Source organism: Cannabis sativa, chromosome 6 (assembly GCF_029168945.1).
Source record: "Cannabis sativa cultivar Pink pepper isolate KNU-18-1 chromosome 6, ASM2916894v1, whole genome shotgun sequence".
Classification (NCBI taxonomy): domain Eukaryota; kingdom Viridiplantae; phylum Streptophyta; class Magnoliopsida; order Rosales; family Cannabaceae; genus Cannabis; species Cannabis sativa.
The window spans coordinates 1,002,428-1,023,273 of record NC_083606.1 but is presented as its reverse complement, the minus strand read 5'-3'; the positions used below and the strand labels follow the sequence as shown (position 1 = coordinate 1,023,273).

Below are 20,846 nucleotides of genomic sequence, written 5' to 3'. Positions count from 1 at the left end.
AAATTCTCTAAACTATCATTCAACTTGCACTTAATCTTTAAGTTCAAATTTTAGTGGTAAAACCCTCCATATTATAAACTGTTAGCAAATTTAAAGAGACATTTATTTTTTACAGTTAACTGTCAACATGGACTACTTATGTATCACTCTTGTACATGTGACACATTTATATTAGTACACTTAATATTATTATTTAAAATTATTAAAAAAATATTTCAAAATTTATAATATTTTTTAAATATTTTATATTTTATTTAATTTTAAAATGAATTTTGAAATAATAATATTAGGTACACCAATATAAACTTGTCACGTGTACAAAACTATACACATAAATCATCTATGATAGCTAGTAACCAAATGACAACTTAAATTTGCTAACAGTTCAGTAATTTATAAAATTTTACCGTCAAAATTTAAACTTGAAAGATCAAATGCAAGTGAAACGATAGTTGAAAGGATTTAGCTGCAAAAAACTTTTCAATTAAATAGATAATTGAAATGGACTTAAGAATACAAGTGCAGTATACTCTAGCTCCATAATTAACTCATCATCATCACCACTTCTTGTTATCTTCCATCCACACAGTGTTATAAAACACCACTATGAAAGCTTCCATTCAGAGATTTTTTGGACTTGAGTGAGATCCCACCACCAACATCAGCTGTTGCTGTCTTTAGTCTAAACTAGGAAGAGAAACTAACTAGACTAGGCTAGACTAGTTGCAGTTGCAACTAACAACAGCTGAAGAAGAGACCTCATTTTTGTGGCCACAGAAATGTGGATGGGCCACACCATTTTGTTGTCTATCACATAGCTATATGAACTTAAGATGGGTCACTCACTATTGGATTCTAGTTTCTTTACTATGGTGCTAATAACATCCCAGCTGAACCCGCGGTACTGAAGCCACCGAATGATCCTTGATTTCCTCTTCTCTTTAGGCACGTCTTGGCCCCCTCGTAGCCATTGTTTCGAGGCTTGAACAAGCAAACGATCCATCGATGGCTCTGATAGGCCACGACTCGTCTCTTTGTGTTCTTCGGATTCTCCATCTTGAAAGACTATTTGTATTGCTTTCTCTATATCGTCTTTACTTACTCCCTTCCTATAAAGTGCCTGAAAAGGGAGATGATTTACTAAACAAAGTTAAATAAACAGAAAAATGATAACTTTGGTTCAATCTTTTGAAATTGAAAAAAAATTCATACATAAAAGATAATGATAAGGGGATTTGGTAAGATAGAAATGATGCCAAAAAAGTAGGCTATTCACAAAATGATGCCAATAAATAGGCTATTTTAGCCAATTATTTCGGTCAATAAGTTTCAAGTAAGTTTTGTTCAATCTTTGAGAAGAATTTCATACATAAAAATGATGTTAAATCAGATCTTGTTGTGTAGAAAAAAGGGCATTTGGCAAGATTGAAATGATGCCCAAAAAAATTAGGCTATTTTCACAAATTATTTCGGTCTAAATTTCAAGTAAAAAATGAATCTGAACAAGCGTAACCAAACTTTTTCACTCCAAAAAATGAAGCTTGAACTTAGAGCTACCAGCTGAGAAAAATATTAGTTAAGAGTAAGGACTCCAAGTGATAGAAAATCTGTTAAAATTAGAAGTATGCCTTTCATAAGAAAGTAGAAAATTTAACTTAAGAACAGAGATTAACTTACTTGCTTGATCCGTTGTGGTCCCCAGCTCGACGAAGACCATCTAGATTGACAAAATCCCTCTGCATACATGCTATCATTGATGAACCCTCTACCGAAAACAGAAACAAACAACAAACTTGAGCAAGACAACAAATTTTGTTCATTCAACATGTTTAAAGAATGTCACTACTTGGTAAAGTTTCTATAATTTGAAATCAACTGAACTAAGAATAAAATACCACCATTTGCGAAAATACCCTCAGCTCTTCGGCGAAAAGGAGTAAGGTGGAAGAGGATTAAAGTTAAAACTCCCCCCTTATACATTAATGAAAGACCCCAGTTAAGTATGGAAGTGGTTATTATGGTTGGAACGAAACAGAAATTTCTTTGAACAAGAGGAAAGTGAGGAAGAGAGGTTCGTTGTGGGATAGTGTCAAACAATAAAGTTGGAGATTTTTATTGTAATTTTTTGATCAATTGGACAAAGAAATGTACATATTAATGAAATGTAGTATAATGATATTCTTAGTTCTTAGAAATGCACCTGCACTTATAGTCATTAATCACTTCATCAACAATATCCAGAGAGAATTTCTTTCCACACAATTTTTTCCTTAGTTCAACAGCGGTGAAAGCCCTGCAAAAACATCCAAGATTTCAAATTGAAAAGATTCTACAATGTATGAAACTATAGATTATCACCAATCTTACATCAAAAATTCAGGACAAAATTTGTTACCACTAACCTCATTGCTAGTAACTTTATGACCAGTTTCTCAGCATCGAGCTTAGTTCGATTTTTCTGAGGTAAATTATCCCGATCACTACTATTCTCTCGATCAATAAATAACTCTTCATAAACCTCCTCATGTTCTTCCATTACATTATCTACTCACAAACAAAAATCAAGAATAAATCTAAGTTGTTTTAGCCAGTTTTCAAAGTTGCAGCACTGCAAAGAACTTGACATAAAAAGTTCATACCATGTTCAAACTCATTAGGCAAAAACTTAAAAGAAGGCGTCGGTAGATGTTGTTCGAATCGTGGCTTCGAATCAAAATTGTTTCTTTTCTGCACACCATTTTCATTTCCATTTCCACTATGGTTACTACTAATGCCTACTACATTGTCAAATGGAGTTATTGCTTCTGAAAATTCTAAAAATTCCTTCTTTTTTGAACCCTTGTTGATAAGCTCAGAATTCCCAATTTCATTACTTTTAGAAGCTTTTTTAGGAATGTACCTAATAGGAACTGAGGAATTATAATCTCTACTCTTCAAACATGAGATTGAACTATTATTCTTAACCCTGAAAATGATAATAATAAAAATGTAAACTTTGGAATTAAAATCACCACAAATTCAAATATAATTACAAATTTGGGTTCTAATGATGAAAATTGAATCTTTAGAACTTCAACGTGCTCTTGTTCAATCAAAAGATAGAGACTTCAAGATCGTACCAGGGAATTCGATAAGCTCGAGAATGAAGTTGGAATATTAGGGTTTTGATGGCAGAAGATCCCAGTGAAATCGTCATTTTCTTCCCCCAATTCGATTGTTAAATTTCAAATTCAGATTAAACCCTCCAATCAAAGAACCCTAATTTTACTTGGTAGTTGTTGTTAGTTAAAGTTAACACTATCTACGACAACAATACATTAAAACGACATTCACTTCGAAAACGACATAATAATAATAATTGGAGAGTAAAGGATTAGAGGTAAAATATTAAGGAATAATTACATATATTTTTTATAAAATTTTTATATTTTTATTTTTTTTTTATATTTTTTTGGTGTTTATAAAAGCAACGTGGAAACTATAAGAAAATTAAGTAACAGAAAAATATCATTCAAACAACATCAAAATAAGAAAAAAAAATCAATAACAAATTAATAAGAGTATAATATATATATATATATAAAAAAAAAGAATACATCAAAAAATTAATTTAATCAAATGAGAAATATATTTAATACATGACATTACTGAAGATCAAATGCTCTTCATAGTTGTGCCATATATGAATGTGTATACATATGTGTTTATTGATTTGAATTGTATAGTCTTCTACTTAATTAACTCATAGAGGTTGTTCATTACAGACATCCCCATATTTCTCTTTTATATATATATAGCAATAGCAATAACTCAGTTTATCTTTGTCGTGAGGTTTATTAGGATTTACCATGTCTATATTTCTGTTTTTGAGTTCTGTATAAATTTAATATATTTGATAGCAACTCCTTTCACAGTAGGACATATGCCAGAAGACTGTGTTTGGAGACCAATAAAATGTTCATTTTATTTGGGATTTGAAAATACTAACGTATACTATATTTTGTATTTGTCTCATTTGCAACTTAGATTGAATTCTAGAGGATGGTCTTGTATCCCTTGGAAAAGTAGGCTACAATTCTGATCTCTCTCAACAAGGAATTCCTCATTAGCCATGGCAATGTTCAGTACCATCTCACGCCGTTTATCAACTGGATCAACGACGACGGCAATTGGTGTTTTATGTTTTGTTCCCTCAGACAAGTAAGTTTCGTCTGTTGCTCTAGTGAAAATCAATGTATCATATCAATCATTCAATTTAATCTCAAATGTTAATTGAGTTATCTTCTTGTCTATTTTTCAGGTTGTGGGGTGCTCAAACTCAAACATCATTGCAGAATTTTGATATTGGTGGATCGAGAGCGTGAGCGTATGCTTGAACCCATTGTTCGTGCTTTCGGGACCCCTTAACAAATGTGCTGCCAAGGTTGCAACAATTTCTGTTAAGGGGTTTTCCCAAATCTATAATCATGCATACCAAAGTTATATTAATCCAATTTTGTTTTCATTAAGTCTTCTCAATCTTTTATTAGCTCTAATTTTTCTTTTATTAAGCGAACATGTAACTTTGCTGCTCACAATGTGGCTAGATGAGCCTTTGCTCATCATATATTTAGATCTATCCCGGTTTCCATGTTACCGGAGAACCTGTATTGTAATGACCGAGAGGTCTAGTTTATGGTTTATCTAATGACATCACGCTAATTTCAAAAAAAAAAAAGTCTTTCAAGAAATTTATAACATTATGTATAAAGTTTGCTATGAAAAATCACAAGTGTACTATTTTTACAAAAATTTTGTCCAATATTTTGAATTAGAGCAATTTTTAGAAACAATAATGACAAAGATACGACTAAAAAACTCGTGAGTAATAGCCCATAAAATTTGCAAAGAAATCCAATTTTGGACAAATTCTTTATTCCTATACTAAATAAAGTATTTTCACGGTAGCAAAATCATTGCTAAAGAGATACTTGTGTGTGTTCAAAAAAAAAAAAAAAAAAAAAAAAAGAGATACTTGTGTCAAAAGATAGTTAATCTTTTCCTCTAACCAGAAAATATCAAAAATTATTTTTAATTAGTAAAAAAATATACTGAATTACATTACTAAAGTACCATATGTATTACATTTACTACAATAAATAATAATTGGGAACTGAATTTTAATTAAATGATACATTAATCTTGACAAGAAATATTCTTACTCAACTTTCCAAGCATACAGAAAATGACAAAACTCAGAGGTACTTTTAGGTGAGTCAACATGATCATGTTTACTTCCATTGCAACAAAAGTATCTTGAATCAAAATCAGTAATGACATTGGAATTGGCTTCTTGTTCCAATGTACCAAGTTTGAAAATGAACAAACCAATTCCATGGCCAGTTTTAGGGCTACTAAACAACCAATCATGAACATCCCAAAAGATCTCCAATGGCACACTATTCACCATTATAGTCTCATTCCCTCTAAATCTCCAATTCAAGTTCATAACCCGAATCACAACCGTCCCTTCGACACTGATCCACATCTCAGGATCACCAGGCCCTGAAAGAGAGTTCTCAATAACAATGTCATGTTCTCCTCTTATTTTGTCTCCATATTTCAACATAGCTTTAGTGCAAAACAATCTTTTACCACAAACATTTTCTTTCTTGTGTAGCAAGGTAGCTTCATCCAAACAAGGCCTTGACCTAGTTCTCTTGTATGCATCATTCTTCAAATCGCCTAGCAACAATACCGCCTCATTATCATGTACCAAGGCAACATAGTAATCCGAGCATGGCTCGGGTGAGGAGGAGGAAGAGGAAGAGGTAGAGAATTTTGCCTGGCGAAAATCCCAAAAGATATCTACGCGTGTTCCTTCTACTATGTCAAAGGATTTTAGGCCTTTTTTACCCCAACATTGTGTGTTTGTCAAATCAATCTTGCATGTGTAATGGTTTTCTTTTGAAGGCTTGTCTATTTTTATGGTAAGGTCATGGTTTGTGACTCTTTTACACCATGTCAAACACACATTGCAAAGAATTTTTGCCAATTTCGCTTGGTAGACAAAGGTTGTAGCGCTCTGAGGCGTCGATTTGTGCATTGGGTTGAGGCTACAAATGTGTTTATGAGAAAGATCTTGCATTTTTTTTCCTTAAAAAAGGCTAGAGCGATACCTTGTTGAAACCCCTCGAGAAAAACCCAGTGGAAAAAAGCTCAAGAGAGGAAATACATAACTTCATTAATCAACAACTCTTTAAAACTCAAGATTTTAGGCCTCATAAGCTGAATGGAAAGAAAAAGTTTTGATTTTGATTTTGATTTTTCTAATTTCTCATCAAGATATATGAAAAATTAGAAAAATCAAATCTCAATCAATATGGTAAAATATCACAAATTGTAGGTTCATAAAAAAAACCTACAAAAAGAGAGAAAGAGAATGAAAATGTTAGACCATTTGGGGTAGAAATGGTGCAAAAAAGATTGAAGCTTTGAGAATTTTATGCCTTAGAATAATATGTGTTGTAAATGATGTGTTTTTTTAGCTATATTTATTTACTTTTCTTTTCTTATCTATAAATAGTTTATTGTTTCTGATCTTAGAAGTTAAAGAAAAAAGTTCAAAGCTTTGACATTGGTTAACTTATTACAAAAATAGTCTGCCATTAATTGAGGCTTATTTTAGTTCAAACAACACATCAAAATTGGCCTTTTTCTTAGCTTTTTGTTCAAATTTGAACAAACTTAATTTTTTTTCTTTTTAATATGAACTAATAATTAACTCAAATTTGCATGGAAAATAACTGCAACACTTGGGTACAATTTTAATTAAATTAGTTTTTTTAATTGGTCATTATAACAAAACAAAAAAGACAAAAAAAAAAAAAAAAAAACCAAATTCATGATCACATAAAAAGCAAAAAAAATTAGCCTAGAGTAATTTTAGAAATTGTAAAGATTTTCATTTCTATAAAAGGATGATAAAAAAATAATTTTTTTAACTCAAAATTAAAAAAAAAAAATCAATATCTTAATTAGTGTGACATTAAACATTTGTCTTTAATTTAATCAAAATTAAGTCTTAATTGGTAAAAATAATTTATAACTACTATTTAATTCAACCAACATAACAAACAAACCCCATAAACACAATTACTGTACTTAGTACTTTTTGCTATACAAAAACAGATAATTTATAGTTAAGTTACAAAAAAAAATGTCCTATATTATAATGAATAATGATATATATTAAAGAAAAACCACCTCTCTCAACAAGACTCTTGATCCAAATGAAAATGTATGCAGTTCATAATAACCAGCATAAAACAAGTCACTATACACAAAGAAACAAATTAAATAAACCAAATAAACATTGTGGTACTATTTTTCAATAACTTCTTCCTCAAGGCACCACGAAAAACTTCCCGCGAGGTGTAGACCTACTCCTTCGAAATTCAGACACATTACTCGTGTTGCTGCTCTCCTTCTGATTACGAGTCGCCCCATATGGTAACTTGTTTTCGACCACAGGCACAAGCCCTCCTCTGCATAACAATGTTAAGAATTAAAACATTTTTTAACAAAAACACCAAATTTTATTCCAATTGAGCAAAAGTACAATTAATTTACCTTGGTTCATGGTTTTGTAAGTGTCTTGAGAGGTTTTTTCGAGGTTTTTTCATGTCCAAAACACTATGAAGAGGTGAACCACCATAAACAAGCTCATTTTCTGGCTCAGAGAAGTCACTCTTGCGAGTTTCGTCCTCTGTCTTATCGCCACCACTACTGATTTCTAAGTCAGAAAACAATGTTGTCATAGCCTCAGGCCTATGAAATCTTGTTGGGATGAATTGTTTTGTCTTAGCAGCCTTAACTTCAGTCTTGCTTTTTCTAATCCCGCCTTGTCTAATGTTGAGAGCTTGTTTGTATTGCTCGTGATCATCGTGTTCTTGTTGTACTTTCTTGAAATTCAACTTCTGAAATGAGTACAAAGCTTCAGAAATGTACTCTTGTTGTGAACTTTGATATGTTGGTGTTGGTGTTGGTGTCATAAGCGATTTGTTGATGATCGGTACTCTTGAGTTGTTATCAGTTGCAAGAGACTTGTTACTAGGCACTCTAGCTGGAAATGGTACTCTTGAAATTGGTTGGTTTTCGATTGTGTCTGGCTTAACTCGGGTTTTGATAACTGATCCTCTATCTGTTGAAATGGATCTTCTAACGGGAGGAGAAGGCGATGATCTTTGCTTCCCATTGCTTGTTACTCTGATTTCTTCACCTAAGTATGACATCTTAGGTACTAAACTCTCCTTTTCTGTGAACCCGAGAGGGAACCTCGATCGCCTTTGCTTACCCGAAGAACAGCTTCTAGTCTAAGAATTAAAAATGATTTGACATAAGTGTTAAAAGGAAAATAGATAGTTCAACATTCCAACAAGAAAACATAACACTTCTATTATAACACTTACCTCAGAGATCTTAGTCTCATCAAAGGGTCTTTGAGAGATTTCGGTTTTCAAATTAGTGTTATTGTTGAGGCCATATCTTGGAAGGCGAAAAGGAGAAACAGCTCTTGCTTTTTGAGAATCCATGGCGGGTTTTAGAGTCCCGTTTTTGTATTGTTCTAGCTCGGCTTCCTTTTTCTCTAATGCTTGTTTAAGGTTTGAGACCTGTTATGGATGTATAATTAGTGCATGATTTGTTAGACAACAAGAAATTAGGAAGAAAATGTGATGAAGAAGTGAACCTCATCTTTTAATTCTTTGATTTCGCCGGTTTCTTTGTTCGATTTAGCTGCCCCGAGTTCTATACAAGCAACTCTCTCAGCAAACTTAAGAGTACTAATTGTTTCCCCAAGAGCATTAACTTCAGGATTTATATGTACAAACATCAATGTCTTGGCATGCCCACCTAGCAATAACAACAATGTTTTTAGGGGAAAAAACACATAGATTGTGATAAATTTAGGAGAATAAGAAAATGGAAGAGTATGGCATAGAACCCACTTCAAAAAAAAAGTTACTTATAGTCAAAATAAGTTAGAAAAAATTGTGACAAAGTATCTCATTAAGCTTTATGTTATTCGTAGCTAACAGAATTAGTAACACAAATTATATTTCGTTGTGACTAAAATTAAATTAGTAATAGCTTGTATTAAAGAACTAGCTAGTTTTTTAGTTACAAGTAACATTTTCTTGTAACTAAAAGAGATATTTAGTAGCAAAATTTTTTATGTTGTGACTAAAGCATTATCGCTAGCTCAAACAAGGATACAATCCAATCCAATAGTTAGCCGAAAAGAGCTACTGAAATTCGATTTTAGATATGTAATAATACACTTATAAGATCATGTGTTAACACCATTATTGATTTCCAAGGAAATTAACAGATTAAACAGAAGCTATAAATATGTCATTACCTAGAGAGTCTTGGAGAACTTGAGTAAGCTTGCTATTTCTATAAGGAATATGTGTACTTTTTTGTGCAAGGGCAGAAATAACATCTCCAAGTGCTGAAAGTGATCTATTAATGTATTGAGCTTCCTTTAGTCTTTCACCAACTGCCTCAGACTTATCAACTCTCTCACTTCCAGCCAAATCCACAAGATGTAGGCAACCCCTAAGAATTGATCCCGAAACCAACTCTTTTCCTTGGACATGAACTGTTAAAATACTAGAAAAACCGAAAAATATCAAACTAGTTAGAATAGTTTCAACCAAATAATTAGCAATATTCAATTGGAGAAACTTTCTTCACCTATGAGAACGGCTGCTCCTCTCGTTTAGAGCGGTCGCACCAACTGCACGATTCCTTTGGCCGATTCTCATTAGATCAAGAACATCTTGTGTACAAGTGACCGGAACTAAACAAGCATCGGGTACATTGAGGCCATTCAATTGAGAGTTGTTTCTTATATCTAATGTTCTGAGTTGTTAAGGTAATAACAAAATGTGTGCAATAAATAAAGACATGATTTTCCAAAAAACTATATCAATTGTTATGTAGGTACCAGCATCGAGTTTGGACTAAGGCAGAGTAAGCCCGCGCCTAAGGCCAACCCAGAAGCCAAAAAAATATACATACTTTTTAGTAGTTTTCGAAGATACAACATATTTTCTTTAAATAAATGACCCAATAATTTTTTTCTAAGGCCCACTTAATCTCAGGACCGGTCTTGGTAGGTACTCGAGAGGGACTCGAACCTCAGACTACAAGGAGCAAACCACATGCTTGACCATTTGAGCTACCCCTCTTGAGTAATAAAGACATGTTATGATCAAGCAACAAAAATCATTAGAGAAACTAATTAATAAAATCATAAAGCAAAGGATATCTTCTGTTGGAGCCATCAATGACAAGTAAATCTCTAACTTGTTCATTGTAAATTTCAATCATTTGAACAGCAACTTCATATCTTACAAATTGCAACCTTTCCTTTGAGATTTCAAACAAGTCTTGTAGCGCTCGGTAGTTTACTCCCCATGTTTTATCCGTTGTTAAATCAGGACCGCTCTGTCATAAATTGCAGAAAAACTTGTCAAGTTTTTACAGCACAAAATAAACTAGTTATGATTTATGATAACAAATCTAGTCTAGCATATTACCATTGTGTAAGTCTTGCCCGAACCGGTCTGTCCATAAGCGAAAATGCAGACATTGTAGCCGTCTAACACAGACCTCACTAGTGGTTGAGTGTCACCATAAATTTGCTCTGCATGATTATGTAATGATTAGAAGAAATCAAGTGATGATACATTCAATACACTAATGTCCTAGTTTAGATATATCAAAGATAAAATTATAAAGCTCCAAACTTTTCGAAACAGTTTAGTATCTCACAAAATCGGTCCTGAAAGTTAGTGGGTCATAAAAAAACATAGTTTTCGACCTTTTCAAAATTAGTAAAAAAATATATTTAAAAGGGTATAATTTTTGTTTGGGCTCTAAGCACAGGCCTAATCCGTCTATTCCCAAAGTTGGGCCTGGTATCTCCCAAGTAATCTTTTACTTTTCGAGACAGTTTGGTATCTCCCCGAGTAACATACTCACATACCTTGTGTGACATTAGTTCCAAAGACTTTGTTAAATGTAAATATTCTTCTTGAATCTTTGCCTTGCTTTAAGGGATTGACAATCATGATGTTTCCATTTTCTCCAATGTAATCAACGGTTGATTGTAAGTTAGATTGGCCATGTAAGAAAGGCCTCACTCTACAATACACTCTAATTGTTCCTGTGGAAAAGAGAATTATGAATCAAGCTCAAATATACTATAAGAAAAATATTGAAAATAGTAGAGTTTATGAAAGAAGATTTCACCTTTAAGGTCTTGAACTTGATTGTATAGATGACGATTTTCTTCAAGTACTTTTTGGTATGAATTAGAGGCCAATTCAAGGTGTTTAACATGATACACTAAAAAAGAAAGAAGAGAAAAAGTTACAAGTTTATCTACTCCTATATGAACATGTATTTTTATGTAACGCAACTGGTTACTAGTTACCCTTAACTGTTTTTCATATAATCAGGTGACCAAATCTTTATATTCTTACCAAGCCTTCTAAGGTCATCTTCCCATTGTGAATGTATATGATGAATTTCAACTTTTGTCTCTTTGAAAGAAGATTTCAACTCCTAAAAAAAGACAATTATATGAAGATGAATCCATTACAACATTGTAAGATTTGACATGACAAAAAATCATACATTGAAGTTATTGTATGGATAATCCTTTACCTGAAGCTGTTTTTGACTCATGTTAATCGCCTCGTCGTGATCAGACGAGTGACTAACTATGTGTTGAACAAGCTCACGCTTGCCGCCACAGATACAAAATGTGGACAAATCATTCGAAACCAAACTAGTTCTTTGGCTAAGATATCGCGAAATGGTTTCCAAAAATTCGGATGTAGAGCAATTTCCATAATCATCCTTCAAAATTTTCTTCAAAAACAATCCAAGCTATGAAGAAGAAGAAGAAGAACATCAAAGCAAAAAATCAATAAGTGTACTTGCATTAATGTTTCTTTAAGGATTTAAAGTACATTTGTATTGTAATTCAGAAGAGAAAATGTCATGAGTACCTGAGTTCCTTGGGAGACAAGTAATGTTGAGAAATCCTTGACTACCTTACTGAGAAAAGTGTCAATAACCTTAAAATTTCCAACCAAACATGTCAAATGTTAGAGGTTAATAAAACCTTAATGTTAACAAAAAACATTGGCTTACATTAACATGATCAAACTAAGGTAAGAGTCTTACCTACCATTGCATTAAAAGGCAATTCTTCTAATCCATTACTCTCTTGAAGATAAGCTTGTAGAAGTCCAAGTCCAAAACGATCAAAGAGGAAAGTCAAAACATTGGCGATTCTTGATTCTTCAACCGAAACCTCGTTGGAAAGATGGATGAACTCTAGAAGTTGTTCGAATTGTGAGGATTCGGATTCATCCAATGAATCATCTGTGCTCTCACTTCCTATCAAGGAGGATGGAGATTCTTTCGGACAAGATGTGATCCTCACCGTTCCTCCATACCTCCACACTCCAATTCCACCCGCTTGTTTCCATTCGTAATACCCTTTGAGGCATAGAATGCAATCCACAACTTTACTCGACGATCCTCCCTAAAAATTTGAAAATGTTAAAAGAGTTATGGAACCTCATGATTCTCACCAGATTGTCAAAAATTACACTGTGCGACCATAAAAAGACTATTATGGTCCTTTTGCAACCATAAACTTGGTCGCAGAGTGTAAATTCAATGTAGTTATTTTGCTAATTTAACATTTTCATGTTGTTAGTTTGGCAAATTTTCCTAATGTGTTAAGAAAGAAAGAAAGAATTCGATTTCACCTTTTCTAAATCAGATGCTTCGAAAGTCAAGAGCTTCATGTTCTTAACAGCCTCAAGAAAGTTTCTCATGTTTTCAAAGTATTGAATTGCAGATTGTGCTGCTGCTTCAACTGATTGTATTGGTATTATTGGATTCTCCACAACCTTTCAAGAAAATTTGTAACAAACTTAGGCAAAAAGAAAAGAGAAACCGATTTCATTCGACACAAAAATGAGCGAAATGCTCACCTTTAGAACAGCACCGGGGTTGACTTTGTTGAGGACATTGCAGAGAATGAGGCCATTTCGAAGCGAGAGACAGAACTCTTCTTCGGATGGCTCTTTAGAGAGTGTTTCCGAGGCGCCATAGTCCATCTGACGAAGCCATTGTGCTGCTTGGTACCTCCTTGAAGCTGAAACCAAAAGTTCACATAATAGTTTTCAGTTAAACATTTTCTAAACTCATTGGATTAAAATTGAATTCACCATAGCAAATACCATTTAATGTGAGCATTAAATTATTTGTTTATTTTCATAGAAGAATTTTGCTATCATTTTCAACTGGTTTCTAAGTAACTTGTAATAGAAATTTAGTGCTATCATAACTAAGAGCTACAGAAACTAAAACCAAAATACAGAAACAGAGAAAAACAGGGAAAATGGTAGTAAGAATCAACTCAAATTTACTAATCAAAAAATGGTTTCTAAGTAAAACTGTTCTAATATTTAAGCATTACATTATAACACTATCATTATTAGCTTTCTATGTTTGATGAAACCATTGTATTTCAATACATGAAAATAAGCTGGTTTTTTTTTCTCTTGCTGAATTTTTATTCTGATCTTATATAGTAAACCATGCTGATTTTCATTCTCACCACAAAAATGTAAAAAAATTTATAGTTGAATTATATCCCATTGAATCACCGAAAGCTAGAGAATAGTCGTGGTCATAGGCATAGCTTGAATCCCAACAAAGAGGAGGTCCCAAGTTCGAATACTCTCTCCCGAAATATCAAAACAAAAATCGAGAGAATAGCCTTAAAACCCCATGAAATAATATTATAGTTGAATTATATGCCATTGAATCACCAAAAACTAGAGAATAGCCTACTTGTAGTCATAGCCTAAACCCTAAACCCTAAACTCACAAAAAAAAGGTCCCGAGTTCAAATCTCTCCTCTTTCAGTGTCAAAACAAAAGGCGAGTGAGTAGCCTTAAAACCCCATGAAACACCAAAGCCAATTAATAAGTGGGACAAAAGGGTAGAGAATAGTCATCCTTGTAGTCATAGCCTAGTGGTACTATACCTCTCCCCACAAAAAGGAGGTCTCGAGTTTGAATCTCTCCTCTTCCAATGTCAAAACAAAAAGTAAGTGAATAGCCTTAAAACCCCATGAATGTTTAAGACAAAGACACCCAAAGGACTAAATATAGGCTCACATTGTGGTTAATAAGTGTGACAAAAGGGCGCTATGTGTGCATGCAATTATGTCTTAAACATGGGCCATTTTCCTAAGCCAATATGGGAAGTAATAATGTCTCAAAAATGGGACACTTTCACATCTCTTAAATGTCTGATAATTTTGCAATATGGTTAGCTCAAATCACACAATAATTGTTTACATGTGTTCATCTCTGTCAAGCCATGCCTTATGTCAAAACACTCTTAATAGGTAGTTTATATCTATCCATTTTGTTTGGTGAGAGGAAAAAAAAACAATTTCATAATTGTCTTTTAATTAGTGTCACTATACATATATGCATACACTCACAACATTAAATAATTAATATAACATTTTTAGAAATTTAGGTTTTGAAATGGTTGACACAATCATAACCATCAAAGCATAATAAAATTTATTTATAACCCACTTACAAAAAATAAATAAATAATAAAAAAAAGTGATACTAATTGTGGTAGGTCTAAGTCTAACCACATTGTTAAATGTTTCCCTTTAATTTTTTGTTTTTGTAAAATATATCTTAGTTGGGGTCAAATTGGACCCACCATTACCAACATTTAAGAGGTCCACATAATCATAAAAAGAAAAAAATCAAGACTATTCCATTAACAAAAATTCAAAAGATTATACTTCTTAATCATGACAATAAGCCTAAAACAATTCTCTTAATAAAGATATAATAATAAATAAATAAAAAACAAAACTTTGATGTAATATAACTTGGAAAAAAGCAAAAAGAAAAAGAAAAAGCAAGAGTCATATTTGATGGGAGAAGTGTTTGTTGGTACCTGCTTCTTCAGCTTTTCTTTGAGCCAATTCATAATCATTGATGATTTCTTCAGTGTATGCATATGAGGTCTCATTGTTAGAGATAGTTGGACCTTTTAACCCTCTCAAATTTTTACATGGTGAAGTGAAAAGTGATGAATTTGAGTTACTACTCTCTTGGGGCATTATTGTAAATTCTTCTTCTTCTTCTTCTTCTTCTTCTTCTTCTTCTTCTTCTTCTTCTTCTTCTTCTTCTTCTTCTTCTTCTTCTCCTTCTTCTTTCTTAACTCTACCAAAAAAAAAATGTCACTTTAGAAAAAACTAACAAGTACCCAACAAAATTCACTAAGAATCAAAGTCAAAGAAATAAAAAAGATTGAAAGTTTATCCAAAATAAAACAAAAAAAGTCATGAATATTAGAGTTGTTAAGTAAAATAACTACCAAAAAGAATATGACACTTTAGAGAAAACTAACAAGTACCCAACAAAATTCACTATGCATTAAACTCAAAGAAATCAAAAAGATAGAAAATTTATCAAAAACAACTACCAAAATTCAAGAAAACCAAGAAAGAAAGAAAAGAAAAGAATGCAGCAAGGCTTGATGAGAAAGTGAAAGAAAAATACTTCAAATGTTTAGAACAAAAGAGCTAAAAAAAAACTAGTTTATATGGCACTATTGTCAATTCTTCTTCTTCTTCTTCTTTACTCTACCAAAAAATATATATATAATGACAATTTAGAAAAGACAAACAAGTACCCAACAAAATTTACTAAGGATCAATGTCAAAGCAATCAAAAAGAAAGAAAATCTATATCCAAAAAAAATACTACAAATGTTTGAAGAAAACTAAAAAAAAAAAGAGGCTCATAAAGCTTTTACCTTTGAATTTGAATGTGATGAGTTTTGATGTGTAATTTTAGATCTGATCTGCCAAAATGGAAGAAGAAGAAGAAGGTGATGAAGTAAGATTCTTGTGAAGTTTATGAATGAGCAAAATATTCATTCAAAATCTAGTGGAAACTCAATAAATGCACCAAAGAGAGAGTTGAGAGATAGAAGAGAAATATTATAAGAAGTTGAAAATGGCAACTTTGAGAGTGAAAATAAGTAATGCAAAAAAAGCCAAAGCCAAGTGTCACACTCACATGTTTTGAGTAAATAGACAGAGAATGGTAGACAACAAATACTATACAATACAACTATGGTTGTTTTGTTTGGTTATGTTATGTTATTGAAAGTGTGTTTTTGACTTAGAGAATTTTCACTTTCTATACTCCAAGTGGTATGGAGAACCAACCATATCATGACAAGTGGATGAGTCTTTAGGTGGGATCATCTGGGCATGCCTATGCTTTTGAAAAAAGATTTGATCTTTATTTTATAGACACTGCATTTTATGTTGACCCCATCTCATCCCCCCAACCGCTATTCAAATTTTTAATAGCCGTTTGATGGGTTTTGTTTGTCTCTTCAAGATTTTGATCAATCTTGTCCCTTCATTTTTTTTTCTGGTTATTTAAGATTTTCGCCCTAATGACTTATATATTATTGTACCCTATAAATTTTTCAGCTCGATACAAATGGTTCTTGAATTATTTATAGTATTGTAAATTGGTCATTCTGTTAAATTTAGTCACGTGACAAACAAAATGATAATATGGTTATTTACTCAATTAATGTATAAGCATTGCGTGTATAATACACAAATCATAATTCGAGGACAAAAATCTTAAATAGTCTTTCTTTTTACTTTAATTGATTGATTAATCAAACTACTTTTGTATGTAAATCAATACCATCTTGTTAGGAGTAAGAATAACAAAGATTTTTACTAAAATATGTAACATTTTTTTCTTTTTTTTTTTCTTTTTTTCATAAGGGTAAATACTATTTTGTACTTTCTGTTTTGCAAAAAATATTAATTGAACCTTTTATTTTATTAAATTACAAAATGAATCTTATATTTTCTAAAAGGATAAAAATATATAGGTCCTTAAGCTAAATTTTCGATATTTTTTTTTTAATATAACCAACTTAAAGACAATTCTTAACATGAACAGATACAGAAAATATAACTAGTTTTGTCATAACACCTCTAGATCGAGTTATTATTAAGTTTTATTTTGACAAAAAATTAGTTTAGAGTTTTATTTGTATCATTTTAAAAAATACAGAGCTCATTTTGTTATTTAACAAAATAGAGGATCCAATCAATCACTTTTGTAAATTTACATAGTTCAAAATAATATTACTATTTAATAAATGTATATTATTTTGGTATTATTTGATGAAGAGATTCTCATGAGAAAATTAAAGTACCATAGTGTCCTTATCAATTGAATATTTGTCAATCAATTTATTCTTATTTTTATTTTTATTTTTTTGGTGTTGGCATCATAGCATACAATATAAGTTATATAAAACACCACAAGTAAAATGACCAAATTGCCCTTATTCAAAATAAGAAAGTGAAGTGCTTTCAATATATTGTGATGGTAGTTGGGTTTTTCACATTCTTTCATGGAATAAAGGCAAAGAAAAGAAAAGTATACGTTATAGAGTTCTTTTTCTATTATTTTTCATTTATTTGAAATAAGCAAGAGGCAAAAGAGTAAGGTAAAAAGACTAAAGAGGACAAGTTTTCAAACGTTGGATCCCAAAAATCTAAATGATTACAAAGAAGAGACCTTTGTTTTTTTATCATGCTCTTTATTTACATTATGTAACCCATTTAATAGACCACACTTAATGAAAGATTTCTATTCACTCTCATATCAAATTATATAACATGTTTTCACTTTGTTTGTTAGCTTTAATTTTGTTTTGTTTTTGATTAGTTAAAAAGAAAGTGGGAAAGAGAAGACTTCACTTACAAGCATGTTAATGGGGTCAATAATCAAAGTTTTTTTTTTTCTTCATTTTACCATATGACTCTTTTCTTTTTCTTTTTCATTTTTTTTCAAGTGATAATTTTTGTCAAAAGAGATATATATCTAAATTGGTAATAATAGTACTAGTGGTAGCACACATATTATTGGTTGTGATTGAGGGGCCTTTGCATATTTTTGGCGACATTTATGGAGCACTCAAAGGCACATTATAAGCAAAGCACACACTATATAGTACTACTATATTATCCATTCTCATTATATGTTATGCTTATATGCCCCATATATAAAAATTTGATGAGGAAATAAAAAACCTCTAGTGCTCTTCTTTAAACATAAAGACAAATACTCTCTAGTTCTTCATGGGTACTTACATAACAATTGTTATAATTATTTGGGTCTCAAATATAGTTAGATTAGGCCGTCGAGATCCTAATTGTAAAAAAGACAAATGTAAGTCCTATATAGCTAGCTAGACACCGGCCTCGACCCTGGGCGTAGGGCCCACCTACTTCAGGGATTCAAAAAAATTATTCTTTTAAAATTATAAATGATTTTTAACTAATTTTGAAAAATTTCATACTAATTTCTAAATAAGAGTCTAATATTTTTTCGTATGACCCACTAAATTTTTTAAGGTCGGCCTTAGCTACACATAACTTATTATGTTGTTATCAAAATCTTGAATTTATTGACTTTGATCTTCTTGTGAAAGACTTTCATGAGGCTTTAAACATGTTGATGTAACAATTAAGGTTTGGTTAGGCACGTCAATCACTATTAAAATTGCCTAATTTTAGAAAAATATTACTTTTTTCTATAAGCATGGCTATGGGGTACTAGTGGTGCTTAACACGTCTAGATATGTCACCTTGCGATAGTTATTACATTAAATTATATAGGACCTGATACTTAGTTAGACTAATAGCGATATTAAAATTTCTCTTTTTCGCTTCAAAATTTTAAAAATTACTATTTGATAGTGATTGAGGTGCCTACTATTAGCTAAAGACGAGCTAGGTCTGTGTCCTAGGCCTAGAGCCCACAATTAACAAAAACAACAAATATTTAGCTTATTGTTTTCTATATAAAAAAGTCTCAAAATTTTACAAAAATACCATTATATATAAAATATTACAAAAATACCAAAATTCTCCTTGGAACCCGAACGCTATCGCTCGCGGGTCGGATCTACGTACGGTATCCACATTACATTGTTGATCTTGATGATTACTACATACTCATGCATGTCTTTGGCCAAAAAGGAGTATAAGTATACATGCATGTGTGTTGTATGTATGTTACACAATTTGTGGTAAAAGTGTTAATTATCAAAAATAAAAAGGCTGTCCTAGTGTGGAACATAAATCCCTAGAAGTGATATCATTGTTGCTTTTCAATGGTGGTTGCATGAGAAAAATGATTGGGGTCCCCTATATAAATATATATATATATTATAAATTCTATATGGCTATATCTATAAATTATTGCTCACGCATGCTTCTACCCTATTTTCTTTATGTGTTTGTGGTTTGTTGTTAAGGTTCTCTATGGACTATGATCATTCTCATGCATGTTTCAATTTGTTCATTTCTTCACTTTTTGTTACTTAGTCAAAAGAAAACTATTTTTGTGGAAGTTTGTAGGTTGCTTGAGAAGTTTACTTCTAGTCAATAGAGAAATGAATCTTATATCATTATTATTTATTCAAAATCTCTATCATTTTGATGAATTGAAGTTTGTTGTCATTCATACCAACCCTTCTTATATATAAGAGGGAATTATTTAGAAAATTACACTATATATTTATTTTTTATTTTTTATTTTAATTTTTATCTTTTTTATTTATTACTCTTTAATTTATATCCAGTTTATATCTTTAATTATTATGTGCGTTAGAGACTCTAATTTTAATAAGTTATGTGAGATTACATTTAGTACTTTGATTATAAAAGAGAGTATTTATCAATTAAAATTATTTTGCAGTTATATTTGATTAATATGCAATAAAAAAATGATAATTTTTAACTTATCTCGAATTATTTAGGAAAAAAATGGGCTTAAGAATTGTGTTATATGAAAGTATGAGTTTGATTTAGGTAAGAATGAGTTCAGGTATTAGTGGGGGAGAAGTTGAAGAATACTCGTTTTTTATATATAGATTAATTAAATTTATCTTTAAATAAAATTTAATTCAAATATATCTCTTATGAATATTGTACTTAAATTATTCTCATATACTTACATAATTAAGACATAATTTCAAACATAATAGATTTGTGTTCTTTGTAGATGGATGAGTAGGTTTGTGGAAAAATTTTGGCAAAATTTTAATTAGAGAATAATGAAAACTATCGTAAAGTAATAAAGGTAAAACTGGTAGAATGATTGAAAAATGAGGTAACATAATAGATTTTGAAAAAAGATGGTAAAAATTAAAAGTATCAAATTAAAAGAGGTATGTAGTGTAATTTCCTCTATGGGCAAGTTTCCTAAAATTTTATAAGATTGCCATTTTTTTTCGTATATTCCAATAGTGTACATAAAAAATATAGTTCTAGTTTAGGTGGCCCTAAGCACAAGTCTAACCTAGGACCGGGCTTAGGATTATTTGTTGCTATTAAATTTTTAGAACTAAGGAATAAATAGAAAAATATTGAATTACTATTTCAATACAAAAGTAGATTATAGTTTTAAAAATATTACTTAAGTTAAAAGTAAATTTTGAGAAGTTAAAAAAATGTGACTTGAGTCTCGTAGGCAGGGTCGGCCCTTAGGTGAGGCGAACATAGCGTGCATCTTGGGCTGCTTAGGGGCCTAAAATTTTAATTTTGTCTTAACCCCAAATACAATAGGACTGGCCCTGCCCATAGATTCTATTTAGTTTTGGACATGTGTTTGTTG

At 31.4% G+C, this 20,846-nt stretch overlaps 3 protein-coding genes across 3 annotated transcripts; all 3 read right to left on the bottom strand.

Annotated features, from left to right (window-relative positions):
- Nucleotides 1–461: 461 nt before the first annotated feature.
- On the bottom strand, nucleotides 462–3,272 carry LOC115694677 (uncharacterized). Its single transcript, XM_030621761.2, has 6 exons — nucleotides 3,120–3,272; nucleotides 2,640–2,965; nucleotides 2,403–2,544; nucleotides 2,201–2,293; nucleotides 1,678–1,765; nucleotides 462–1,120 (listed from the first exon to the last, which is right to left on the bottom strand). Exons 1-6 carry the CDS (start codon nucleotides 3,194–3,196, stop codon nucleotides 839–841), a joined length of 1,008 nt encoding a protein of 335 aa, XP_030477621.1. The 5' UTR covers nucleotides 3,197–3,272; the 3' UTR covers nucleotides 462–838.
- A 1,784-nt stretch (nucleotides 3,273–5,056) lies between these two features.
- LOC115725176 (uncharacterized) lies at nucleotides 5,057–6,597 on the bottom strand. The gene has a single exon (XM_030654608.2). It carries the CDS (start codon nucleotides 6,125–6,127, stop codon nucleotides 5,198–5,200), a length of 930 nt encoding a protein of 309 aa, XP_030510468.1. The 5' UTR covers nucleotides 6,128–6,597; the 3' UTR covers nucleotides 5,057–5,197.
- A 521-nt stretch (nucleotides 6,598–7,118) lies between these two features.
- LOC115694678 (kinesin-like protein KIN-14F) lies at nucleotides 7,119–16,528 on the bottom strand. Its single transcript, XM_061116791.1, has 19 exons — nucleotides 16,200–16,528; nucleotides 15,934–15,981; nucleotides 15,070–15,338; nucleotides 13,065–13,228; nucleotides 12,837–12,980; nucleotides 12,248–12,607; nucleotides 12,066–12,134; nucleotides 11,719–11,943; nucleotides 11,535–11,616; nucleotides 11,302–11,397; nucleotides 11,036–11,215; nucleotides 10,587–10,693; nucleotides 10,316–10,494; nucleotides 9,739–9,903; nucleotides 9,401–9,654; nucleotides 8,729–8,892; nucleotides 8,451–8,651; nucleotides 7,612–8,354; nucleotides 7,119–7,526 (listed from the first exon to the last, which is right to left on the bottom strand). Exons 3-19 carry the CDS (start codon nucleotides 15,233–15,235, stop codon nucleotides 7,385–7,387), a joined length of 3,441 nt encoding a protein of 1,146 aa, XP_060972774.1. The 5' UTR covers nucleotides 15,236–15,338; nucleotides 15,934–15,981; nucleotides 16,200–16,528; the 3' UTR covers nucleotides 7,119–7,384.
- Between the last annotated feature and the right edge of the window lie 4,318 nt (nucleotides 16,529–20,846).